The following is a 21,729-nucleotide window of genomic DNA, read 5'->3' on the forward strand; positions in this document are numbered from 1 at the left end:
CTGGGTCTGGTACTGTCTCTAATGGCCCTGTGATCTTGGGCAAGTCACTTAGCATCCCCGCGTCCCCTGCAAAGTGTAGACAGTGGTATCTTTCCTACCTGCCTTGCAGGGTTGTTGCAAGGGCAAATAAGAGAGTGCATGTGAAAGTAATTTACATAAAACAGCTGCGGAAACGTGGAGTGTAAGATTTGATAAGGAGAAATTTGGAATTACTAGATAAACTGAAGCTTGGGGGTTATATGTCTGGATCTTATTAGCAACAACAACAACAAAAAGCTTAAAAACTAGTTCCAGTCACTCTGTGGAATGTTTCGTAGCTTTTTTAAAAAAAACATAAGTGTTTTTCTGTGCCATTAAAATTTATATATGGATGATTTTTTTGGTGGCATCTGCCAGGGAAGGACCCCATCCTCACAGAGGACAGTGGGAAAAGCAAGAGTCCAAAGGAGGGGCTGGAGGTAGGTGGCAGGCCTCACTGGGTCAGAACCAGACAGTTTATCACGTGGAGCCCAGCAGACACCGGAACCCAGGCTGGGGCTGCTGCTTCCCCTACACCAAGTCCCACAGGGTGATGGGATGAGCCCAGACGATGGGCACGCTTGAACTGGGTTGGTCTGCAGCCGAGGGACCAGGGCCCCAGGGCTTAGCACCTTCCACAGCAAGCAGCAGACAAGCCAGCCCTCCCCTGGGAGCCAGCAGGTCATGCTGCTGTCTCCTTGACCAACCAGATGTGACAAAAGACGTGTGGGGATGCTGGGGCCCTATGGTGGCCTGCCTATGCCGAATGCAGTGTAATGTGGTGGCGCCCCGATTTGATTAATTGTCCTCTCTTGTTGGTCATTTAGAAGTTTCCTCTCTGTTCCTGTAGCAAATAACCCTGTAACATCATTGTTGGTAAAACTTTGCCCACATTTCTGATTCTTTTCTTAGGCTAGATTCCTGTAAGTGGAATCACTGGGTCAGTGACTAAAAACTGTTTTTAGTCTCTTGATATGTACTGTCAAGTGATCTTCCAGAAAGTTCTGTCACATTTACGTTTACATTTCACACTAGTATATGATGATATTTGTTAATTTATCCTTCCAAACATTGAATTGTTTTTTTGTTTTGTTTTGTTTTTGCGGTATGGGGCCTCTCACTGTTGTGGCCTCTCCCGTTGCGGAGCACAGGCTCCGGATGCGCAGGGTCAGCGGCCATGGCTCACGGGCCCAGCTGCTCCGCGGCATGTGGGATCTTCCCGGACTGGGGCACGAACCCGTGTCCCCTGCATCGGCAGGCGGACTCTCAACCACTGCGCCACCAGGGAAGCCCTGAATTGTTTTTTAATCATTCGTTTTTTGATGTAACTTTTAAATATTTTTTTCTCTCTCTTCTCAGTGTTGGTGGGGTAGCTTTATTCTAAGACCTTGCCTAGTGCTCGTATAAATCAGAATAGGAATTATAGCAGCTTCTTTCCCAGGTCATTTCTTGTTAATTTAGTCAACAGATATTTATTGAGTACCAATTAGGAGCTGGGCACTCTGTGGGTCTTGGAATTTAGACGTGAACAGAGTTCTCAGGGACCTTGTATTCTAGATGGAAGGAGAACTTTGACCTTTAACCAAGAAAAGGAGCTGTTTTTTCTGGATATGTTTCATCCAGCTGTATTCTCTGTTGAGCTCAGATGAGGGTTTCTTAAGAGTTAAGTTAGGGTGAGAACTCATCTGCTTCCCACCTTGTGTTTACTGGACACAGGCCAGCTGTTGAGCTTTGTGTTCCTGACTTCTCAGCACTCCTGTGTCCCCTTGTGACTGAAAAGGGCTTTTTATAGACATCTGCATCCACAAATTGTGTTAAAGACTTTTGAAAGTGAGTCTACACAAACCACGATTTAATTCTGAACAGATAGGTTTTAGAATCCTTTTCTGTACAGATAGGGAGGACAGTGCCTGTTTAGGGACTCTCTGGTAGAAAGAAGCTTAAACTTGGCTTGATAACTTTGTCTTTTAATGCTCTTTCCAAAGTGCATTGTTTGGGAGTTCCCTGGCAGTGCAGTGGTTAGGACTCCGTGCTTTCACCGCCAAGGGCCTGGGTTAGATCCCTGGTCAGGGAACTAAGATTCCACAAGTCGCGTGGCGCCGACAAAAAAAAAACAAGAGCAAAGCGCACTGTCATGAATTTTTCATCAGTCAGCCTTAATTTTTACCCTGGCCACCTTGTGCCTTGGGCAGATTATCTGTCTTCTCTAAGGGGCACAGACTTGGGGGTAGCGACACAGTCGCACCTGCCTTGCAGGGCATTGTGAAGGGTCCAGTGAGGTGCTCTGTGTACATCAGTCAAGGGGGTGACATGCAGCAGGAGCCTGGGGAGTGTCTGCTCTGAAGGCCATCGTCAGCGGACATTCTGGAGGACTTGGTAGGGCCTCCACAGCAAACTAGGATACCAGCGTTGACGTTGAAACATCTCACTTAGTGATAACAAGTACATTCATTTCCATTTATCTTTTTGCTACAAACTTTTCTGATTCCCCCTTATTGTGTTTAAAAAAATAACTTTATCAAGGTATAATTTACATACAATCAACTGTATCTATGTGAAGTGTACAGTCTGATGAGCTATATTTGACAGATTTGTACACCATTGAAACCACCATCACCGTCAAGATACAGAACATTTCCATTGCCATGAAAAGGTTCTTTACGTCCATCTGCAGCCCATCCCTCCCTCTACCCCAGGCACCCTGGATCTTTTTGTCACTACAGATTGGCTTGTGTTCCCCAGCATTTTATATAAATGGAATCATACAATGTTTTCTCTACTGTGTCTGGCCCTCACTCAGCATGAAGTACTTGAGATCATTTTTGGGATGTCAGTTTTTTTCTGTTTATTTCTGAGTGGTGTTCCATTGTCTGGATGGACCACAGTGTATTTATCCAGTCACCTGTCATGAACGTGTGCATTGTTTCTGGTTTGGGGCCATTGTGAATAAAGCTGCTGTGAGCCTTCATGTAAAGTCATCGTGTGGACATGTTTTCATTTCTCTTGGGTTAATATCCATGGATAGAATGGTTGGCTTGTATCGTGGGGTTTTCCTTTTCTCCTAAAAAACGTTTTATTATATGTAAAATGTAATAAGGAATGGTATGTACAAATGGTATGTAACTAGTTTTAAAATGTCTTAGAGAAGCTTTTATTTAATGTGAGAATAATATGCAGATCAGTGAAAGTATGTTTTAATATGTTATCATTTTGCATCAATCAAAAAAAATACTGGATTTTCCTAGAAAAAAAGTGACGTAAAACTTGAAACAATCACAAAGTAAATGCAAACTTTTTTTTTCTGTTCTTGTACAAAATCACAATTTTGTACTTACTTAAAATTGGAGAGAAAGCTTCACACAAAAATATAGAAGAATAAATTCTTGCAGGTGGGCAAATGCACCCAGGAGCACAGCAGAATCAGGCGTGAGGGCAAGGTAGCCCTCAGGAAGGTTCTCTCAGCATTGCGTGCCTGCGTCTCCTGTGCTTTCCCTTTGCAGAGTTGCTCTGTGTGTCTAGGTAAGCAGCTCCCTGGTAACTCGTGGCTTTTGTCCATGATGTTTGTGAGACAAACACAACGTAGACAGGCCTTCGATGGTCACTTTATTCCTCTCCCCCAGTGTAGCCAGAGGATAGGCACCCTGTCATGTCATCAGCCAGGCCTTTGCCACCCACTAGATTGCTTGCACCACTGCCACTCAAAGTGTAAATCTTCTTTTAAAAAGGGGGGAGCGAGTGTTAATATTTTTTTAAAAGGGATTATTCTGTAAAATATTTTTAGAACAATTCTGTTGTTTAGGGGGTTTTGGTGTTTGAACTACCAGGCAGAAAGTCTTCTACTTTGGAGTTAAGGTATTAATTAAAGGTTATTCTAAAGATTCAGTGATTTATGTCCCCAGACAAGTTAGATGGCAGGAGTTAAAAGTAATTTATCTTAAAGTTGGCAAATTGGTCCTTTCATAATTGTGGTGTGGCAAACCACCGATTTAGTCCACTTAGTACCTTGTTATGTACTGTCTTCTGTCCTAATTGTTAGTACTGCTTTATTTAATGGTTGTCGTCTCCTGCAGGATTCCCTCAGGTCATTGTGTAAACCCCACGTGATGAACTAGGGATGCCAGCCGCCCTCTGAGCCTTCGTTCGCAGTCTGTCAGCCTTCGGGGTGGGATGAGAGGTTTGGCCCCAGTGTCCTCACGCTCCTGGTGACTCCTGTCACACAACTCACTCAGGCATGTGCCTGAAGACTTCAGGAAAGGAGGAGTAAATCTTTGGGGAGATTGGGCAACCCCTGCGTGTACTCTTTTTCTTGATGTGTTCTTGGATGTCTTGTTTCCCCACCAGGATTATACATGACTTTTTGGCAGGACCGTCTTTTACTAAACAAGAAGTTTTGTATTCTGCAGAACTACCTTTAGCTTTGTATTTAAGTAGGCATTTTACATTTTCAATATAGGATTTAATCTGTACCATCACTTTGTGATAAGAGCTTTGTGACATTACCTCCATTTACTAAGTCACAGTTACAAACTCATTGATGTGCTTTTGCAAAGTTCTCAGTTGTCATCTTATTTGACAGCATTATTTGTCCTGATCATCCCAAACCAGTTAATTGATGATACAGGTTTTCCTCCAGTTAGATACATTTTAAAGGTAATTTCTATGGAAATTGATATGAAATGCATATGATAAAGCTCTTTCCTTTCCAGTGGGAGTTCTGAACTGCTGGAAATAGAGAAAGCAGTCAGAAAGTGGAGATCAAATCACCAGCTTTATAACTGGTGAAGAGAGGGCGTCCCCCTAACTCCAGGCATCCGGGAATAGACTGCAAGTTGTAAAGTAGGTCACATTTCTCCCTCTTTCTTCCCTAATGGGATCTTCTGAACATTTGGAATCACCATTCGGTATAACCAATAGCTTTAATTAAGTACTGCCTATCCTGTGATGTCTCCCGAGTTTATACAGCCAGTCCTCGTCATTTGTGAGTTCGCCTCCTCACTAGAATCCGTTTGTAACCCCAGATCAGCACGAGGGTGGTGCTCTCTCAGTTGTGTGTGGATGTGCGCAGGGCAGTGGAAGATGCGGGTGGTCCACCACGGCTCCCAGGGCCCTCTACCTCCCCTTTCAGTGCTCAGGCCTTAAGCAAGGGCCCTGGATGCACTCTGCTTAGTGCCACGTTTTTGCCCTTTCTGCTGGTGATTCCTCTGTTTAAAATGGCCCCACGCATAGTGCGGATGTGCTGTCTGGTGTGTTCCCCAGGGCAAGAAGGCCATGGTGTGCTCCACTGAGAACACACGTGTGTTTGATGAGCCTCCTTCAGGCATGAGTTCAGTGTCAGTGAGGTGTCCTGAAACAAGCTTACGTGTTGATCCTTTGAGGAAGTGGGGTCAGGGACTCGCAGGAACCTAGCCCTGCATTATCCCTGGGGACCTTGGGTCAGTGTTCGGCAATTCAGGGTTAGCAGCGACTTTCTAGGACGTAACTGCTTGAATTATGAGGACCGACTGTACCTCTAGCCTTCTTCCTCCTCCTAAGCTGCAGGCTCGGGTGGCTCACTGCCTCATTTGTCATCCCCCTGAGATGTCTGACCGGGGCCTCATGCTCAGTGTGGCACTGCAGAGCCCCCAGCTGTCCCCATCCTAGGAAACAGCATGTCTGCCCGTGTGGTGTGCACATTACGTGTTGAGAAATCAACCCTGATTCCTCCATTTCTCTCGTTTTCCACATCCAGTTCCTTAGTAGTGCTGTCGATTCTACTTCCAAACACGTTCTAAAGTCCTCTGTTTTTCTGTCTCTCCTGCTGCCACGTGAGTGGGGGTCACTGGCATTGCTCCCCGGATGCGACTCCAGCTCCCTGTGTGGACCTCACTGTGCCCCCACATCCCATGCTCTCCCCCTTCTGGGACCTGATTAGCTGTCCCTTTTCAGGTGGACCCAGAGGCTTTGTGTGGGAGCACTTGGTGTTACTCTGGGTGATGGTAGATTCTGCAAACAGAGACCTGCCTCCAAACCTGGTAGGAATATTTTTGAGACTGGAAGGGAGGGGTTTTTTTAGGGAAAGTAAACGTCTGAACAGTGGTTTAAGAGCTTGAAGATCTTGAAGAAACGCCCCTTCAATAATAGATTATTAGAGTTTCCTTGTTTGTTTTGTATTTTACTGAAACCACCTGCCTTGTAAAACAAGGAGATTAGATTTTAGATAAAACCATGGTTTCCGATTAGTTTGTTTTTAAAATCAGTGACAGGTACCAAGAAGTTGTTTGGACTGGCTGCTCGTGTGGTACTGCCTTCCGCCTCCTCTGCTCTGCCCGGTGACACAGGGTGGGCGTGGTCTGTCTCCTGCTCCTCTGTCATGTGATGGCTCCATCTGCAGGGCCCTGGCTTCTTTCTTTTCACTGGTTCGCTTTGCTCTCTGTCAGCTGAGTAAAAGGATGGGTGGAGTGCACCGATTTTGTAACTTGGTCTTGTGGTTTTACAAAGAAAGGGGGTGATGTATAATTAGTAAGGCAGAAAGGGAGTGAAGGAAACAGGAAGAGGATATACAGTGCTTGTGCATCAGAGTAGATGTCCAAAGCAACGAAGAGTGGGCAGGCAGGCTCCTGTGTTCCCCAGCCTTATCTGTCCTTACTGTTTGAGCTGTCAGAGAGCTTTGCTTTCATACACGCTTAAATTTCACACCATGATAGCAGTTGTTTCCATAGTTATTGAAGGCTGGCCATTTTTTTCCCAAAAGTTATTAATTGAATTTGGTTTAGAAGTACACAGAACACCATTCCCCCAAGTAGTAAAAGTACCAGAAAGATCATTTCTTTCTTTCTTTTTTTAAAAAATTTATCTTATTTATTTATTTATTTATTTTGGCATGCGGGATCTTTAGTTGTAGCTTTCGGACTCTTAGTTGAGGCATGCATGCGGGATCTAGTTCCCTGATCAGGGATCGAAGCTGGGCCCCCTGCATTGGGAGCGCAGAGTCTTACCCACTGGACGACCAGGGAAGTCCCCAGAAAGATCATTTCTGGAAATATCAATTGAATTTATCTTAAATAGCTGGTACTTGTCATGTATTACTTTACTCCAGTTAAAGAATGAACTTGCCTGATAGCTTAGTCACCATTGTCCCCTACAAAACCATTAGGCTTGTTTGATCCGTGAACATTTTCCTTTCAACCCAGGACAGCGTTAAAACCATCCATTCATCATGCGGTGGGTGATGAGTATTACACTGAGCTGATGGAATACCTGACGTGATTGCTCCGTGATTACCTGAGAGGATAGAATGCTGTTTCAGCAGGCACTTTTCATCTTTGAGAAGGGGAGTCTTAGTTCACAGAATCATAAAATGTTTAGAGGGGAAACTTACCATGAATCTGAGTCAGCATCTTTAGTTTGTTTTCTGTATATGGCGTGACAGTGAGAGGGTTGTGGGAGGAGGTTCTGGAACTGGAATTTGAATAGGTAGAATTCAGGTAGAAAAATAGAAAATATTTTAAAGTTTATTTTATCTCAGTGATACAATATATACACATAGTTTAAAAGATCGTACACCACATAAAAATTTACATGCATGCTTTTAAAAAATTAATTAATTAATTCTTGGCTGTGTTGGGTCTTCGTTGCTGCACACGGGCTTTCTCTAGTTGCGGCGAGCCGGGGCTACTCTTTGTTGCCGTGTGCGGGCTTCTCATTGTGGTGGCTTCTCTGGTTGCGGAGCACGGGCTCTAGGCGCGCGGGCTTCAGTAGTTGTGGTGCGCAGTCTCAGTAGTTGTGGCGCATGTGCCACAGCTCTGTGGCATGTGGGATCTTCCCGGACTAGGGCTTGAACCCGTGTCGCCTGCATTGGCAGATGGACTCTTAACCACTGCACCACCAGGGAAGTCCCTCTGCAGACTTTCTGTTGACCACGACGCTACTGAGCCACATGGTGTTCTGTAGTCATTCTGTCTTCCTGGTACAACTCTTTGTTTTCCCTGGAGCTATTAATTGCCTCAACTTTCCCTTTGCCTGGTTTTCTTTGAAATTATCAATTGTTTTCTAAAATACTGCAGCTTTGTCCCAAGCTTATCTATGGTGCTTTCTATCTGCTTAAGCACATCAGTCAGTTGTGTCCCCCTGGACAGTGCACATCATTTTTCCGCTCAAGTCTAGATCAGTTGCTCATAAGTCTGCTGTGCGGCCTTTGTTTCCATTCCCCCCCCTTCGCCCCCCAGAGTCATTGGGGATTACCTCTCTGTTGGATCACCTTTTCCTTGATCTGTGTCTTTCCTGTTTTCAGTTTACCTTAAGTTTACAGAAGCATATTCTCTAGACGTTTCCTAGGAAAGAGTATGTGGGAGGTCAGTGTTCTGAGTTTGCATGTTAGAAAATATTTTGGTCTGTACTTAACACTTTTTGGATTTGGTATAAAATTCTTCCAGTAAAGTTTTCTTCTGATTTTAAAGGCTTTGTTTTTTTTTGTTTTTGCTTGTCCATGTGATTTATCCATGTTGTTTCATGTAGTTATAGTTTGTTCACTTTTACAAATGTATGATATTTTATCTTTTTTTTTTTTTTTTTTGTGGTATGCGGGCCTCTCACTGTTGTGGCCTCTCCTGTTGCGGAGCACAGTCTCCAGACGCGCAGGCTTAGAGGCCATGGCTCACGGGCCCAGCCACTCCACGGCATGTGGGATCTTCCTGGACCGGGGCACGAACCCGTGTCTCCTGCATCAACAGGCGGACTCTCAACCACTGCGCCACCAGGGAAGCCCGATATTTTATCTTTTGAGTATGCCACAATTTAAAAACAAATCTGTTCCACTTTTAATGGACATTTAGGTGTTTTCCACTTTGGGATTATTGCTACAAATGCTGCTGTGACCATTCACATTCATATTTCCTGGTATTCATGTGAAGGTTGTATCCCTAGCAGCAGTTATAGGAAACTCAAGTCTGTTAATAGCTAACAGATGCTGTTAGCTATTAGTCCCTATTTATGCTTTATTTCATAAGCAGTTTGATAAAAAGACCAGAATTCAGCCTTTACGAAAAGTTTCTTACTGGTTCGTATTTGTATTTTATAAACTTATCTGTAAAATACAGATCTTTTATATCTGTATAAAGTGGAGAGGGGCTGTCTCCTAGGCAGTTTCAGAGTTAAGGGAACTCACTCTTGATGACTTCCTCACTAGGGGTATCTGGTCCCTGTGCCCGGAGCGTGCATCCTGTCAGGCTGGGGGAGCACATGGAGAGTAGATGGGGGCGAGGGCACCGCCCCGGGAGGGCCCCACTGGGCTTGGTGTTGGCAGCCGTGGTTGGCATGGCTCCTCCACTCTCCCGTGTCCTCAGCTCCTTCATCGTGGAAGGGGATGGTGATGGTGGTGGTAGGGGTGCCTCCTGATCTCCTCCAGGGTTGTTTTGATGCTCAAGAAATCCTGTATTTCTGTGAAAATACCTCTGTGTCTCTTTGGAAACTGATACAGCTTTTCACAGTTACCTGACTGATTATGGTGCAGTAGCACGTGTCCCTTCAGTTGGGGTGACAAGACCTCAGGCTGTCTAGCAGCTCTGTGAGCCTGGTTCTTGTTTGGAATTCCACATCTTTTTGTCTTTGAATCTGCATTTCCTAGGTCTCTTTTTCTTGCAAACTTCTCTCCAGGTAGGTTTCCTGGCTGCGAAGAGAATGTGCAGCCCGGCCAACACAAATGTCATTCTGTGACTCTGGGTATAATGCCCTTCCTCTCCCACGCAGTGCCTGCTCACCCCAAAGGTCATCTCTACTTCTTCCTTTAAGATTGTGGCCACAAAGCGGTACTTGAATCTCCCCGGATCTCCTCCTAAATACCAGATAATGCCACTGAGATTGTGGGTTTTCCCAAGTCTCTCTCCGTTATTGGACTGCTCACATCCCCCTTGTCCCCGCCTCTCCCAGGGACTGATTTTTGGTGTTCTTCCTCCAAGAACTTGGAGCACCCGGCCCTGGCATCCTAGTGCTGAGCAGCGTGAGTGGTGGTTTAGGTGACCGCTACTGCTGCCACCACACGGGGCTCCAGAGGCCTGTGCTCTCTTCACCTCCGGACCCCCGCGCCCAGCTAGTGTGGTGCTCAAACTGAACACACAGTAGAGAACCAAGTCCTTTTTGAGTGAATGCAGAGTACTAAGCACTTAGAGTTTTCAAATAATGAATACTGTGTGTGTGAGCAGCAGCTAGAACATGGGGGGCAGGTATCCTAAGGGTATTAGGCTCTTTCAGGTTGAAAGTAAGAGACCCTCAGGTTACCAGGTGATGAGACTTTCTCCTAAATGGACACAGGAAGTGGGAGGTTCAGCCGCCACAGTCGCTCTGAGTCCCGGAGCTCAGGTCTGTTCATAGGGAAATGGCCTTGGGAATCCAATCTTGTAGAGGGTGCCTGTTTAATTTCATTAGTCCACGTGGTGTGGAACAGGAAGTAGGAGGTTCAGAGGAGAATATAAATGAATTTCACACACCACAGGATTTTGGACAAGAGAAGCCTGTGTATGGTGTTTTTGTTCTGGGTTGGGGGGAGTCACTGAGGTTCAGCTTTCACCTCTGTGATGCCTGTTCTGACCACCACATTTAATACTTTAATAACTGCTCCCACGCACGCACTCCTGATTCCTTCTTTTCCACATAGCACTTACCACTTTCTAGCATGCTAGTTAATTTATTATTTATTGTGTATATTGTTTGTTGTCTGTGTCTGCCCATATAACATAAATTCCCATTGGCTATCACCCATTCCCATAAATTAGTCACAGTGTATAGACAAAGGGCAAACCAATTTTCTTAAAACAAAAAACCCTTCAGAGAATGAGAACTGCTGAATATCACCAGAGCATGGCTTGTATACTAGGTAGAACATGACTTTCTTCTTCTGTATACATTCAAAAGGTAATTTATTTGCAAAAATGGCTAATTGTAAACCTTTTAACAATCTTCTCATGTAGCCAGCAGAGGGCAGCACAGATTGAATTGACCACATCCAGGAATTTTGACTTTATTTTAAACGACATTTAAAATTGCAGCAGCTGCTTACAGGTGTAGTTCGATAGTTATCAACATCAAGTTTAGTATACTTCTTGCTCATTTGTGAGTCGTACTGTTGCTCCTCTGTCCTTGTGGAGGAAGATGTTTCTGTTTATTGCAAATATGACAAGTCCATGTTTTCTAAAGCGTACACATTTCCAAGTGTGATCATGACGGCAGGTGTGAGTCCTTTGGGGCATCGTTCCATTGTCACCAGGAAGTGGGTAATCATTTATTTCCCTGGGCTTCTTCTAGGGATGGTGCTGCCCTTACCCACTCTTGGAGGGCTGGGTCCAGGTGCAGATTCCTCCACTCGAGGGTCCTCTCTGAGCGTCTGGTGATGTGTCGACCCCCTTCTCAAGGAAAAAAATGCACAGAAACTCAAAACCACATGTTTTTTCAGTTTTATGGCATTGATAATGGATTTTCTTCACACAGAAAATAAGACCAGATTTTGTGAAGAATTGCACCTTTCTCATTTTTTTCTTGCAAAAGGTAATGACTCTTTTTGGAAAAAATTGAAATTCAGATTGTATACATAAAATAAAGGCTAAAAGGGCATGGTTTGGGCTTTTTTTAAAAAAGTACCTAATTGAGTTTTACTTTTGATGATAAAACTGCCAAAAATTCTGCCTCACGAAGTACGTACTGGCAGATATGATCAGGTGCAAGGTAAGTGCATGTCCAGGAATTTTTCATTTGAATTCTCTGCGACACACACGGTATTTCTTTTGTTCTCAAGTCTTTTTTGTGCAATACTGATTTGATGCTGTTTGTGTCTGTGAGGAAAAACAGTACAAATCCATGTTTTTCAGCTAATTCAGGAAGTAGAAGTAACCTTTAAAAGAGTTTTGCAGTATTTCCAGGCGACTGGATTTCTGTCTGTAGAAGGTTGAGGTCTTTGTCACTTTCCACCCCAGCTTACAGATGCACTTCTGGGGGTTTGAGGACACTCCCGTGGTTGCATGCTCTAAGCCCCTCTCCTATTGGCAGCTTATCAGGAAAGATCTAAGCTGCAGAGAAGGAGGCCATCAGGAAGCAAAACAATTTATCTCCATATCTCAGAAAGACTTCAAGGCACCATGGGCCTCTGAGAATAGAGATACGGAGTGAGGCTAGAAACTGGAGGGTGGGTTGGAAGTCATGGCAGGCAGTTAAGACTTCCAGTTCTCTTCCATCTCCTGTAGCAAGGCGATTTCTCTTCCCCTTTGGTAAAACATGAAGATGAGCCTGTAAGGAAACCGAGTGAAAGTCTGTGTACTTACTTATGAGCTCCTTACCCTTTCTCCTCTACCTAGCTTCCCAGATGCTGCTGGCCAGGTTTATAGCCCACATAGCTCAGGTAGGAGGTTGGAGATCACTTCTTTAGGTCATTGCCCAAGAAAAAAGAACCTACAGAGTCCTCCGTGTGGGGTATCCACATGTTATTGCTTTATTATTTTACAAAGACACCCACCACTCAATAGGTCACAGCTACTACACAGAGCTTTTAATCGGGTTGTCAGTGCGTCTCTCTTAAATGTAAAGAAACAGCCTCTGTTTATTAGACATTTGAGGAAAATCCCTGAACATTAACAACAGAACAGAACAAAGCAAACAGAAGAAACAGGTCATGGAAGATATGGAAGAAAACCTTATAAACTATATACTTGGGACTTCCCTGGTGGCGCAGTGGTTAAGAAACCACCTACCAGTGCAGGGGACACGGTTTCGAGCCCTGTCCGGGAAGATCCCACATGCTGCAGAGCAACTAAGCCCGTGCACCGCAACTACTGAGCCTGCGCTCTACAGCTTGAGAGCCACAACTGCTGAGCCCACATGCCGCAAATGCTGAAGCCCGCGCACCTAGTGCCCGTGCTCCACAACAAGAGAAGCCACCGCAACGAGAAGCCCGCGCACTGCAACGAAGAGTAGCCCCTGCTCGCCGCAACTAGAGAAAGCCCGTGTGCAGCAACGAAGACCCAACACAGCCAAAAATAAATAAATTAATTAATTAATTTTTAAAAAAAGAATCGTGTTTAGAAAAAAAGAAAGCATAAATATTAAATGATAATTCTGAGGTTTTTTTAACACAAAAAAAGGATTATCTCACTAAAGGCAGAATATATCATACTTACTTTCTTCTGTTTAAATTACAGAAGGAATACATTATTACTATGTTCTGGGGTGGGGGAAGTGCAGAACATATAAAATACAAAAATAAAAGTCTTTTTTTTTTTTTACTGCCTACATCACAAGGTTAAACAGTGTGTGTTTTTCTACAAGTTTTTTTTTTTCCAATTAATATGTCTTAGAGATTTTCCTATGTCAGAGCACATAGATCTACCTCAATTTTTTTAAACTGGTACATTCCACAGCAAAATCTGTACTATACTTTCATTTTGTACTGATGAAACTTTGTTTCCAGTACTTCGCTGTCACAGGCTGTGTGCAATCAACATTCTTCTACTTCTGTCTTTCTGTACCTGCAGAAGAGATTCAGAAACGCTGCAATACAGAGTCAACAGGTCTGGGCAGCTAACTTTTTATTTTGAAAATTTTAAGACCTGCAGAAAAATTGCAAAAACATGGAGTTGCCATATGCCCTCTACCCAACTTGCCCTAAGGTTACTATCTTACATACCACAGTACAGTTATTAAAACCAGCGAATTAACACCAGTACAATACTAATAAGCAATCTGGCAATCCTACTGGAACCTCACCAGTTTTCTCACTAAGGTCCTTTTCTTCTGGTCCAGGATCTAATTCAGAAGACCCCACTGCAATTAGTTCTGACCACGACAGTTCCCAGTCCTGTGTGTCATGACCTTGACACTTCACAGAGGACTTCTCGATTATTTTGTAGAATGTTCCCCAATTTGGATTTGCCTGCAGTTTTCTCCTGATTCAATTGAGGTTGTGCATTTTTGGCAAGAATGAGGTTGTGTTCTTAGTGCATTGTGTCAGGGTCCATGATGGTGATGAATCCTTTTACTAGTGATGTTTTTTTTTTTTTTTGCGGTACGCGGGCCTCTCACTGTTGTGGCCTCTCCCGTTGCGGAGCACAGGCTCCGGATGCGCAGACTCAGCGGCCATGGCTCACGGGCCCAGCCCCTCCGCGGCATGTGGGATCCTCCCGGACCGGGGCACGAACCCGTGTCCGCTGCATTGGCAGGCGGACTCTCAACCACTGCGCCACCAGGGAAGCCCTTAGTGATGTTAACCTTGAACATCTAGTAAAGATGAGTCCGCCAGGTCTCTGTAAGTTTCTGTGGCTGTCTGTCCTTTTGTGATTCCTAAGAATCTTGTTGAGAGATGCTCTGGGGTGATGCGGATATCTGTTCCTCGTCATCCTTTCTCACCCCCCAATTTTCGTGTAAATGGCTGGGTGCTTCCTCATGTTGGCTCCTATGTCTTTCAACCTGTCCCCCTCATTCTCTGAGCACTTCCTCACTTCCTGCCATCACAAGATTTTCCAGGCTCATTTTGTATTTTTCCCTACCCAGCCCTGGAATCAACCATTTCTCCAAGGATCACAGGTTCCTTTTAATGGGGAATGGTATTTAGAAACCAAGATCTGGGCATAGGGGTGTACTGTATAAACATTTTTAACTGGGACAGACATTACCAAACTGCCTTCTGAAACTTGGCACCAACTGCTCCCCACCACACACTATGAGAATGTCCCCTTCCCCACAACCTCACCGATGCTCTTCAACACTCTGGTAGTCTACTGGCTATTGTAATTTATTCTGCCCTGTTTATTAGGGTTATTGGCTGTCTGTCTTTCTTCTCTGAATTGTTCATATCCTTTGTCCTATTTTGCTACTGTTGTTTGTCTTTTTATTGGTTTGTAGGTACTCTTCATATATTTTGGATAGTAATCCTTTGCTTGTAAGTGTTGCAAATATTTTCTCCAACTATACTGCCAGTCTTACCTTTTTTATGAGAGCTTTTGTCATACAAAATAGAATATAAATAATATATTTATATATTAAGTTCATTCATATGAAGTCAAGTTGGTCAATTGTTTTTTCTTTTATGACTTCTAGGTTTTTGTGACTTGCTTAGGAAGTAATGTTCCTTTGCAATAAAATGAGAAAAAATTCACTTAAAAGTGTACATATGTACATATGTGTACATATATAGGTATATATAATATATACTTTTTATATTTACATACTTATATTTGTCATTCTATACTTAAAGAAAACAAAAACCTCCAGGTGGATTATAGGTCAAAGTGCATATACATATATAAGACACACTTTTACCTATAATCCATCTGGAGGTTTTTTGTTTGCTTTTTTAAGTATAGAGTGGCAGAGGGAATCTAAATTTTTTCTGAATAGATAGTCAGTTGTCATCACCATTTATTGAAGAGCACATCCTTTCCCTGCTGATCTAAAATACCACATGATCAGTACAAGGTAGTGACTAAAAGCTCAAGCCCAGGAGTCAGCTGCTTGGGTTATAGTCTGGCTCCACAGCTCACTAGCTATTTGCTTACTCTCTCCATGTCTTTTAGTTTTTTCATCTAGGAAATGGAGAAATTTTTCCCACTTAGTAGGGTTATTGTAAAAGTGCTTAAAACAGTGCAGACACCTAGTAGACACAATACATGTTAGCTATTATTATAGACTAAATTTGCACGCACACATTGGTGTGTCTAGCCAATGCTGTCCAAAAAAACATAGTGTGGGCCAAATACGTAACTTAAAATTTTCTAGTAGCCGCATTAAACAGCTAAAAGATAAATGGTAAAAATAACCTTAATAATATATTTTATTTAACCCAATATATCTAAAACATTATCATTTCAACATATAATCAATATAATAATTAAGATACTTTGCATTTTTTTGGTGCTAAGGTTTCAAAATCCAGGGTATGTGTTACACTTAGAACATACTTGAAGAACTCAGTAGTGGTTACCACACGTGACAGTGCAGGGCTAGACTAGTTCATGACTTGGTTGTATATTCTTGGAACAATATCACATGTGTACCTGCAAGAAAATTACTAAAAGAACTGAACAGCCACCCATAACTGAAAAAAATCTCTTGACAAACTAGAAAGAGAAGGAATCTTTTTTTAACATGATAAAAGGTATTTACAACTTATAGTAAATGTTATATTCTGTGGAAGAATGTAGAAAACTTTTCCTTTAAGATGGTGAAGAAATGAAGGGTGTCCACGCTCAGCAACTTCACTAGTGCTGTGCTGCAGGGTTTTCTAGCCCAATCTTTCTCAGCCACGGAGCCTCAGGAGAATTGGGCCTGAACGCTCTAGCCAGGGAAACAGGGCAAGAAAAAGGGCACAAGGATTGTAAAGAGGAAAAAAAGGAAACGATTATCTCACAGGTGGATTGACTGTCCATATAGAAAAGGTAAAAAAACCTAAAGATAAATTGTTAGAATCATTCACAGAGGTTGACAAGGCTGCTGTTTACGAAGTCAACATATAAAGCACAAATGCATTCCAATATATTAGCAACCAACAGTAATTAAATACCTGGTGATAAATCTATCAACAATGTGCAAGAGTTTAATGGAAAAAAAATTCTAAAATTTTATTGAAAGACTTGAAAGAGGACCTAAATCCATGGAGAGAGAAAGTGCACTCAGGACCCAGCACACTCAGATGTCAGTTTTCCCAGAGGACCTACAGATTCAATGTAGATTTGCCACTGAAAATCACAATCCCAGCAGGTTTTACTTGTCTGTTTTGGGGGTTTCTTCACCACAATGAAGAGTAGCCCCGCTCACCACAACTAGAGAAAGCCCACATGCAGCAGCAAAGACCCAATGCAGCCAAAAATAAATAAGATAAAATAAATAAATTTATATGTAAAAATAACTATATACTTAAGAGTCTCAGAAATTATATTACTGAAACAAGAACAGGATGCTATCAAAAAGGAATATTCAGAGATTAAGAGTGAGTTCTTGCAAATTAAAAATAGCAAAAATAGAACATTCAGTAGAAAGGTTGGAAGATAAAGCAGAGAATCGTCTTAGTTCAGGCTGCTGTAACAAAGTACCACAGGCTGGGTGGCTTAAACAACAAATGTTTATTTCTCACAGTTGTGGAGGCTGAAAGTCTAAGATCTCAGTGCTGGCCTGTTTAGGTTCTTGGTGAGGGCCCTCTTCCTGGTTTATAGAGGTCTGTCTTCTCGCTGTGTCCTCACATGGCAGAAAGAGAGAGCTAGTTAACTCTCTGGCCTCTGCTTATAAGGGCACTTATCCCATCAAGGTGGCTTCACCCTCGTGACCTAATCACCTCCCAGAGGCTCCACCTCTAAACACCATCACATTAGGGTTTCAACATATGAGTTGGGGTGGGTGGGACACAAACATTCGGGCCATTGCAACAATATTTCCTAGAAAGCAGCTCAAAAAGGAGAGGAAAAGTAGGAGTGAAAAGATAAGAATAGTTAAAGGATTCACAGTGGAGGTCCAGTGTCTAACTAATAGAAATTCCAAAAAACAAGAACTGGAAAAAAAAAAGGACAGGAATTTATTAAAGAGTATAAGACTTCAGACATAGGTTCTATCTGGTGGCTAACATAACGTATGAAATTTCACAATACTGAGTGTAGAAATAAGGTCCTAAAAGCTTCCCGAGAGGGGAAAAAGGTCTTATACAAAATATTGGGAATCAGAATGGTACCATCACTACCAGCAATACAGGAAGAGGAAACAGTGAGTGGTTGCCTCCACTATGCTGAGGAAACATGACTTCGCTTAGAATGCCACACCCAGCCAGACTGTCAGGTGTGAGAGAAGAGACATGCAGAATTCACAACAATGACGATGAAAACCCACCCCTCCACAGCCTCTCTCTGTTAGTTGTTAGAGAAGGTGCTCCATCTAAATGAGCAAGTAATCCAAGAAAGAAAAAAACCATGGAATCAGAGACTCAGGTCCAGTGGTGGGAAATGTCCGGGGGAGTGCTCAGGGTGGTGCCCCGAACGCAGGCCTCAAGAGCCACAAGACCAGGCTGAGTAGGAGCGTGGAGGTTTCTGGAGTCCATCTCAGAAAACAGACCGCTCGGCGCGTTTGACAGTCTTGACAGTTGCATAGCTTGGTAGAGAGTCTGGCACGAGCAAACAGAAACAAACAAAGGACACTTAGTCCATTCTGTGGTTATTTTAATCATAGTACATTATATAGCTGAGTTGTGAGCAGTGTTTATGGGAATACTAAATACTGATTTAACCAGAAATGTTTGTGTAATTATACCGAGTGGGCGTGTGTATGTGTGTGTGCACGTGGGAGGGGGGTGGGGGTAAAAGGCGAGTCTTCATCTTCCATGGCGGGCAGTTGACGTCTAGAGGTGAAAACTCGAGAACAAGTAGTGTAACTAGTTCTTTCAAAACAGGGAGGTGACGAGCAGAAGAAATAGTCGAGAGACCTACGTCTGTGAAGCATGATTCGGGGGTGGGGGGATGGGGAGTTGGGCAGGAAGCCGTGGTTTTCTGTTTTAAGCCTTAGGTACTATTTGCTTTTTATATGATGTGTGCATCTTTTGCTTAGAGAAACAAACCAGGCACGGTGGTGAGAGACGGGCCTGGAGAGGCACAGGGTCCCAGGAAGAGGGTCTTGAAACTGTGGTGATTACGGAGCTGAGACTTGGTAGGCAGATGTCAGGCCATTGAATTCTTCAGGGCCGGCTCCTGGGGCCTTTGGTTTGTGTTGTGCCCTCACAGCTCCACTCTCTGTGCTCTCCCTGGTCCTCTGGCCCTGTTGGATTGTGTAGGAGACTGGCGGGCCAGGGGACAGTGAGGTCAAGGTGTCTTCTCCCCACCAGGTAGCTAAGGTCGGCTGAACCCTCTACCTGCGGTCCTGCCAGCGGCCTACTCCGCTGCCCAGCAGGCCTGGCCTGGGTCAGGGCCGCCCCCTCTCACTGGCCCTGATGCTGCGTCTCTCCCTGTGGTCTCCCTACACTCCACCCTCACTTTTATAGACAGTCGCTCTCTTCTCTCCAGACTCCCACTCTGAGTGCGTCTCTGTCTCCTTGGGATCGTGACTGACGTGGGTATTGTGCTGAGAAAAAGACTTTTCCCAGAACATTACGTGAATATTCATGGAAGCTTTCTTTCAGGTTACATCCTGATAAACCCATCATAAGTTGAAAATGTTGTAGGTCAAAAATGCATTTAATACACCTAAACTGAACATCATAGCTTAGTGCAGCCTACCTTAAAGGTGCTCAGAACACACACAGTTTGTTTTGCCCCCTGCAGTGGGGCAAAATCATCTAACACAGAGGCTATTTTGTAATAAAGTGTTGATTTTCTCATGTAATGGCTTGGATACTGTATTGACACTGAGAAACAGAGCAGTTGTCTGGGTCCAGGATGGTTGTAAGTGTATCAGTTGTTCACCCTTGTGATCATGGGCTGACTGGGGGCTGTGCTCACTGCTGCTGCTGCCCAGCATCACAGGAGAGGATTGGACCCATACCGCTAGCCCGGAAAAGAGCAACATTCAAAGTATGGTTTCTACTGAATGCGTGTTGCTTTCACACCATCATAAAGTCGAAAAATCATAAGTCAACCATTGTGGGACTTCCCTGGTTTTCCAGTGGTTAGGGCTTCGTGCTTCCACTGCAGGGGGCATGGGTTTGATCCCTGGTCGGGGAACTAAGATCCTGCATGCTGCAAGGTGCGGCAAAAAAAAAAAAAAAAAAAAGTCAACCATTGTAAGTCGGGGACTGTATGTATACTTATCTCTTGAGGTAAGTATATCTCAAGGATAAATATATCTCATATATTGTATAATATATGTGGTTATACAGGTTAACTATGACAGATATGAGAGATATAGAGATATAAAGAGATATGTATATATAGTTAAATTTTACATGTAAAAGACAGAGAATGAGAATATAGTATATAAAACAAAAATCTGGAAAAATGTAAAGAATATATACTGAAATGTCATCAGTGGTTATCCCTGGGTGCCCCCCCCCCGCCACTACTATAATTAATTTCAGTAATAAACATGTGTCATGAGTATAGTAAGAGAAAAGAACAGTTTGGTGCAATATATTAGAACATAGAATGGGGATGAAATTGAACTTGTATTGGGAATAATTCCCTTAGACTTTTTTTCTTTTGGCCTCTAAAATCTGCCTTCTACTTTTATCCTGTGACCTCACAACATACTGTAATGATTACGATCTCTTAGTCATGCTCTTGGGAAATGCGCTATTATCACATTGTGAGACAACCAGGGGTTTTTAAGTGATTCCATTCTAAGAAGGTACTTGGGAAGTGAAGAGAGAAACACCAGCTCTGTCTGCTGCTTTGGGTGAATCTGAGACCAGAAGTGCCACTGTTACTCGTTGGACTCCAGCCTCAGACTGCTTCCAGGGAGGAGGTGGTTAACCTCTAGGAAGCTACTTGAGCTTGACTTCAGGAACTGGGTGGTGGCCGCGAACTGGGAGTGACGCTTCTGTGGCTGGAGGCTGATTGGTCCAGGAGTGTGGCCAACGAGTTCCCTGTCGGTCCAGGAAGCAGCTCTGAGCTGTCCCGGTGGCTGGACAGCTCACAGGTATTCCTGCCCCACCCTGCCCTGCCTCCCAGTGAGTCTTTGCTCTGAGTTCTCCTTTGAAGAACAAAACCCAGCAACCTTCAGGGTCCTACTGTGACAGAAAAGATGGTCCTTAAAACCAAAGAAGACGATGGTGAGTCCCAGTCCTGGCTTGGGTATATGGGGTGGGGTTTAAGTAGCTCTTTTGATTGACATGTGAAATTCTGTGACGACGGTTTTACTGCCTCTTGAGGAGTACCGACCGAGAGGCTCTTGCCTCTGTGTGTGTGTGTGGGGGTGAGAGAGAGAGAGAGAGAGAGAGCGCGCGCGCAAGCCAGAGAGATTCTGTGTTTTAAACTGAAGACGTCCCCCAGCCCCCACCCCCACTCTTTACTTTTCATTGAAGATCCCCCTGGGAGCGTCTTGGTGGCATGTGCCCTCCTACTTGGTGATGGTGTCTGATTTCCTGAATCTAAGCAGCAGTCTTAGAAGCTCTGCAAGTTGCGTGTACACCCAGAGTGAGTGTACACTAAAAAGGAAAGATGTTAGAGACCAGGTTGAAAGTATCGGTGAGGTACAAGATGAATAATAACCATTTTTATTAAATAAAAATGTAACAAAGAGAATATCCATAGTTATTTGATCTTCCTCTTTTGGTATTAAGTAAAGACTGTTTGAAGCCTCGTCAGGTCTGGGGAACTTCCTTCATCTTCTCCACACCCACACTGTAAACAGTGAAGCTATGAGTAAAGGGGTGACAAATTTTGTGGATTATAAATCCCAAAAGCTTTTGCAGAAGAACTGGCTTAAAGCACCCTAGGTCAGGGCTCTCAAACGTTCTGAGGTTAAGTTGTGTGTGTGTATGTGTGTATGTTTTCTTGTGATGCTTTCATCAGATGGCCATGTTTGTTTGTTTTTTTGTGGTACGCGGGCCTCTCACTGCTGTGGCCTCTCCTGTTGTGGAGCACAGGCTCCGGACGCGCAGGCTCAGCGGCCATGGCTCACGGGCGCAGCCGCTCCGCGGCATGTGGGATCTTCCCAGACCGGGGCACGAACCCGTGTCCCCTGCATCGGCAGGCGGACTCGCAACCACTGCGCCACCAGGGAAGCCCTGGGGAATTCATTTGTTCTCAACTCCTGGCTCGGAGGCTTGACTGCTCTGAAGCCACTTGG

General features: G+C 43.9%; 1 protein-coding gene across 3 annotated transcripts in view; it reads left to right on the forward strand.

Annotated features, from left to right (window-relative positions):
• The window catches only part of CYTH1 (cytohesin 1), a 78,627-nt gene that overhangs the window by 15,022 nt on the left and 41,876 nt on the right, over positions 1-21,729 (forward strand). The window contains exon 1 of one of the 3 annotated variants that reach the window (XM_060132843.1): positions 20,540-20,710. The exons of 1 other annotated variant lie outside the window; for it this stretch is intronic. In XM_060132843.1, the coding sequence (XP_059988826.1) occupies positions 20,683-20,710 (28 nt within the window). In that variant the 5' untranslated portion in view covers positions 20,540-20,682. Of the gene's footprint in view, positions 1-20,539; positions 20,711-21,729 lie in introns of those variants that run through there. One more of the 3 variants, XM_060132845.1, reaches the window with a different exon arrangement.

This window comes from Lagenorhynchus albirostris, chromosome 20 (assembly GCF_949774975.1).
Source record: "Lagenorhynchus albirostris chromosome 20, mLagAlb1.1, whole genome shotgun sequence".
Lineage (NCBI taxonomy): Eukaryota > Metazoa > Chordata > Mammalia > Artiodactyla > Delphinidae > Lagenorhynchus > Lagenorhynchus albirostris.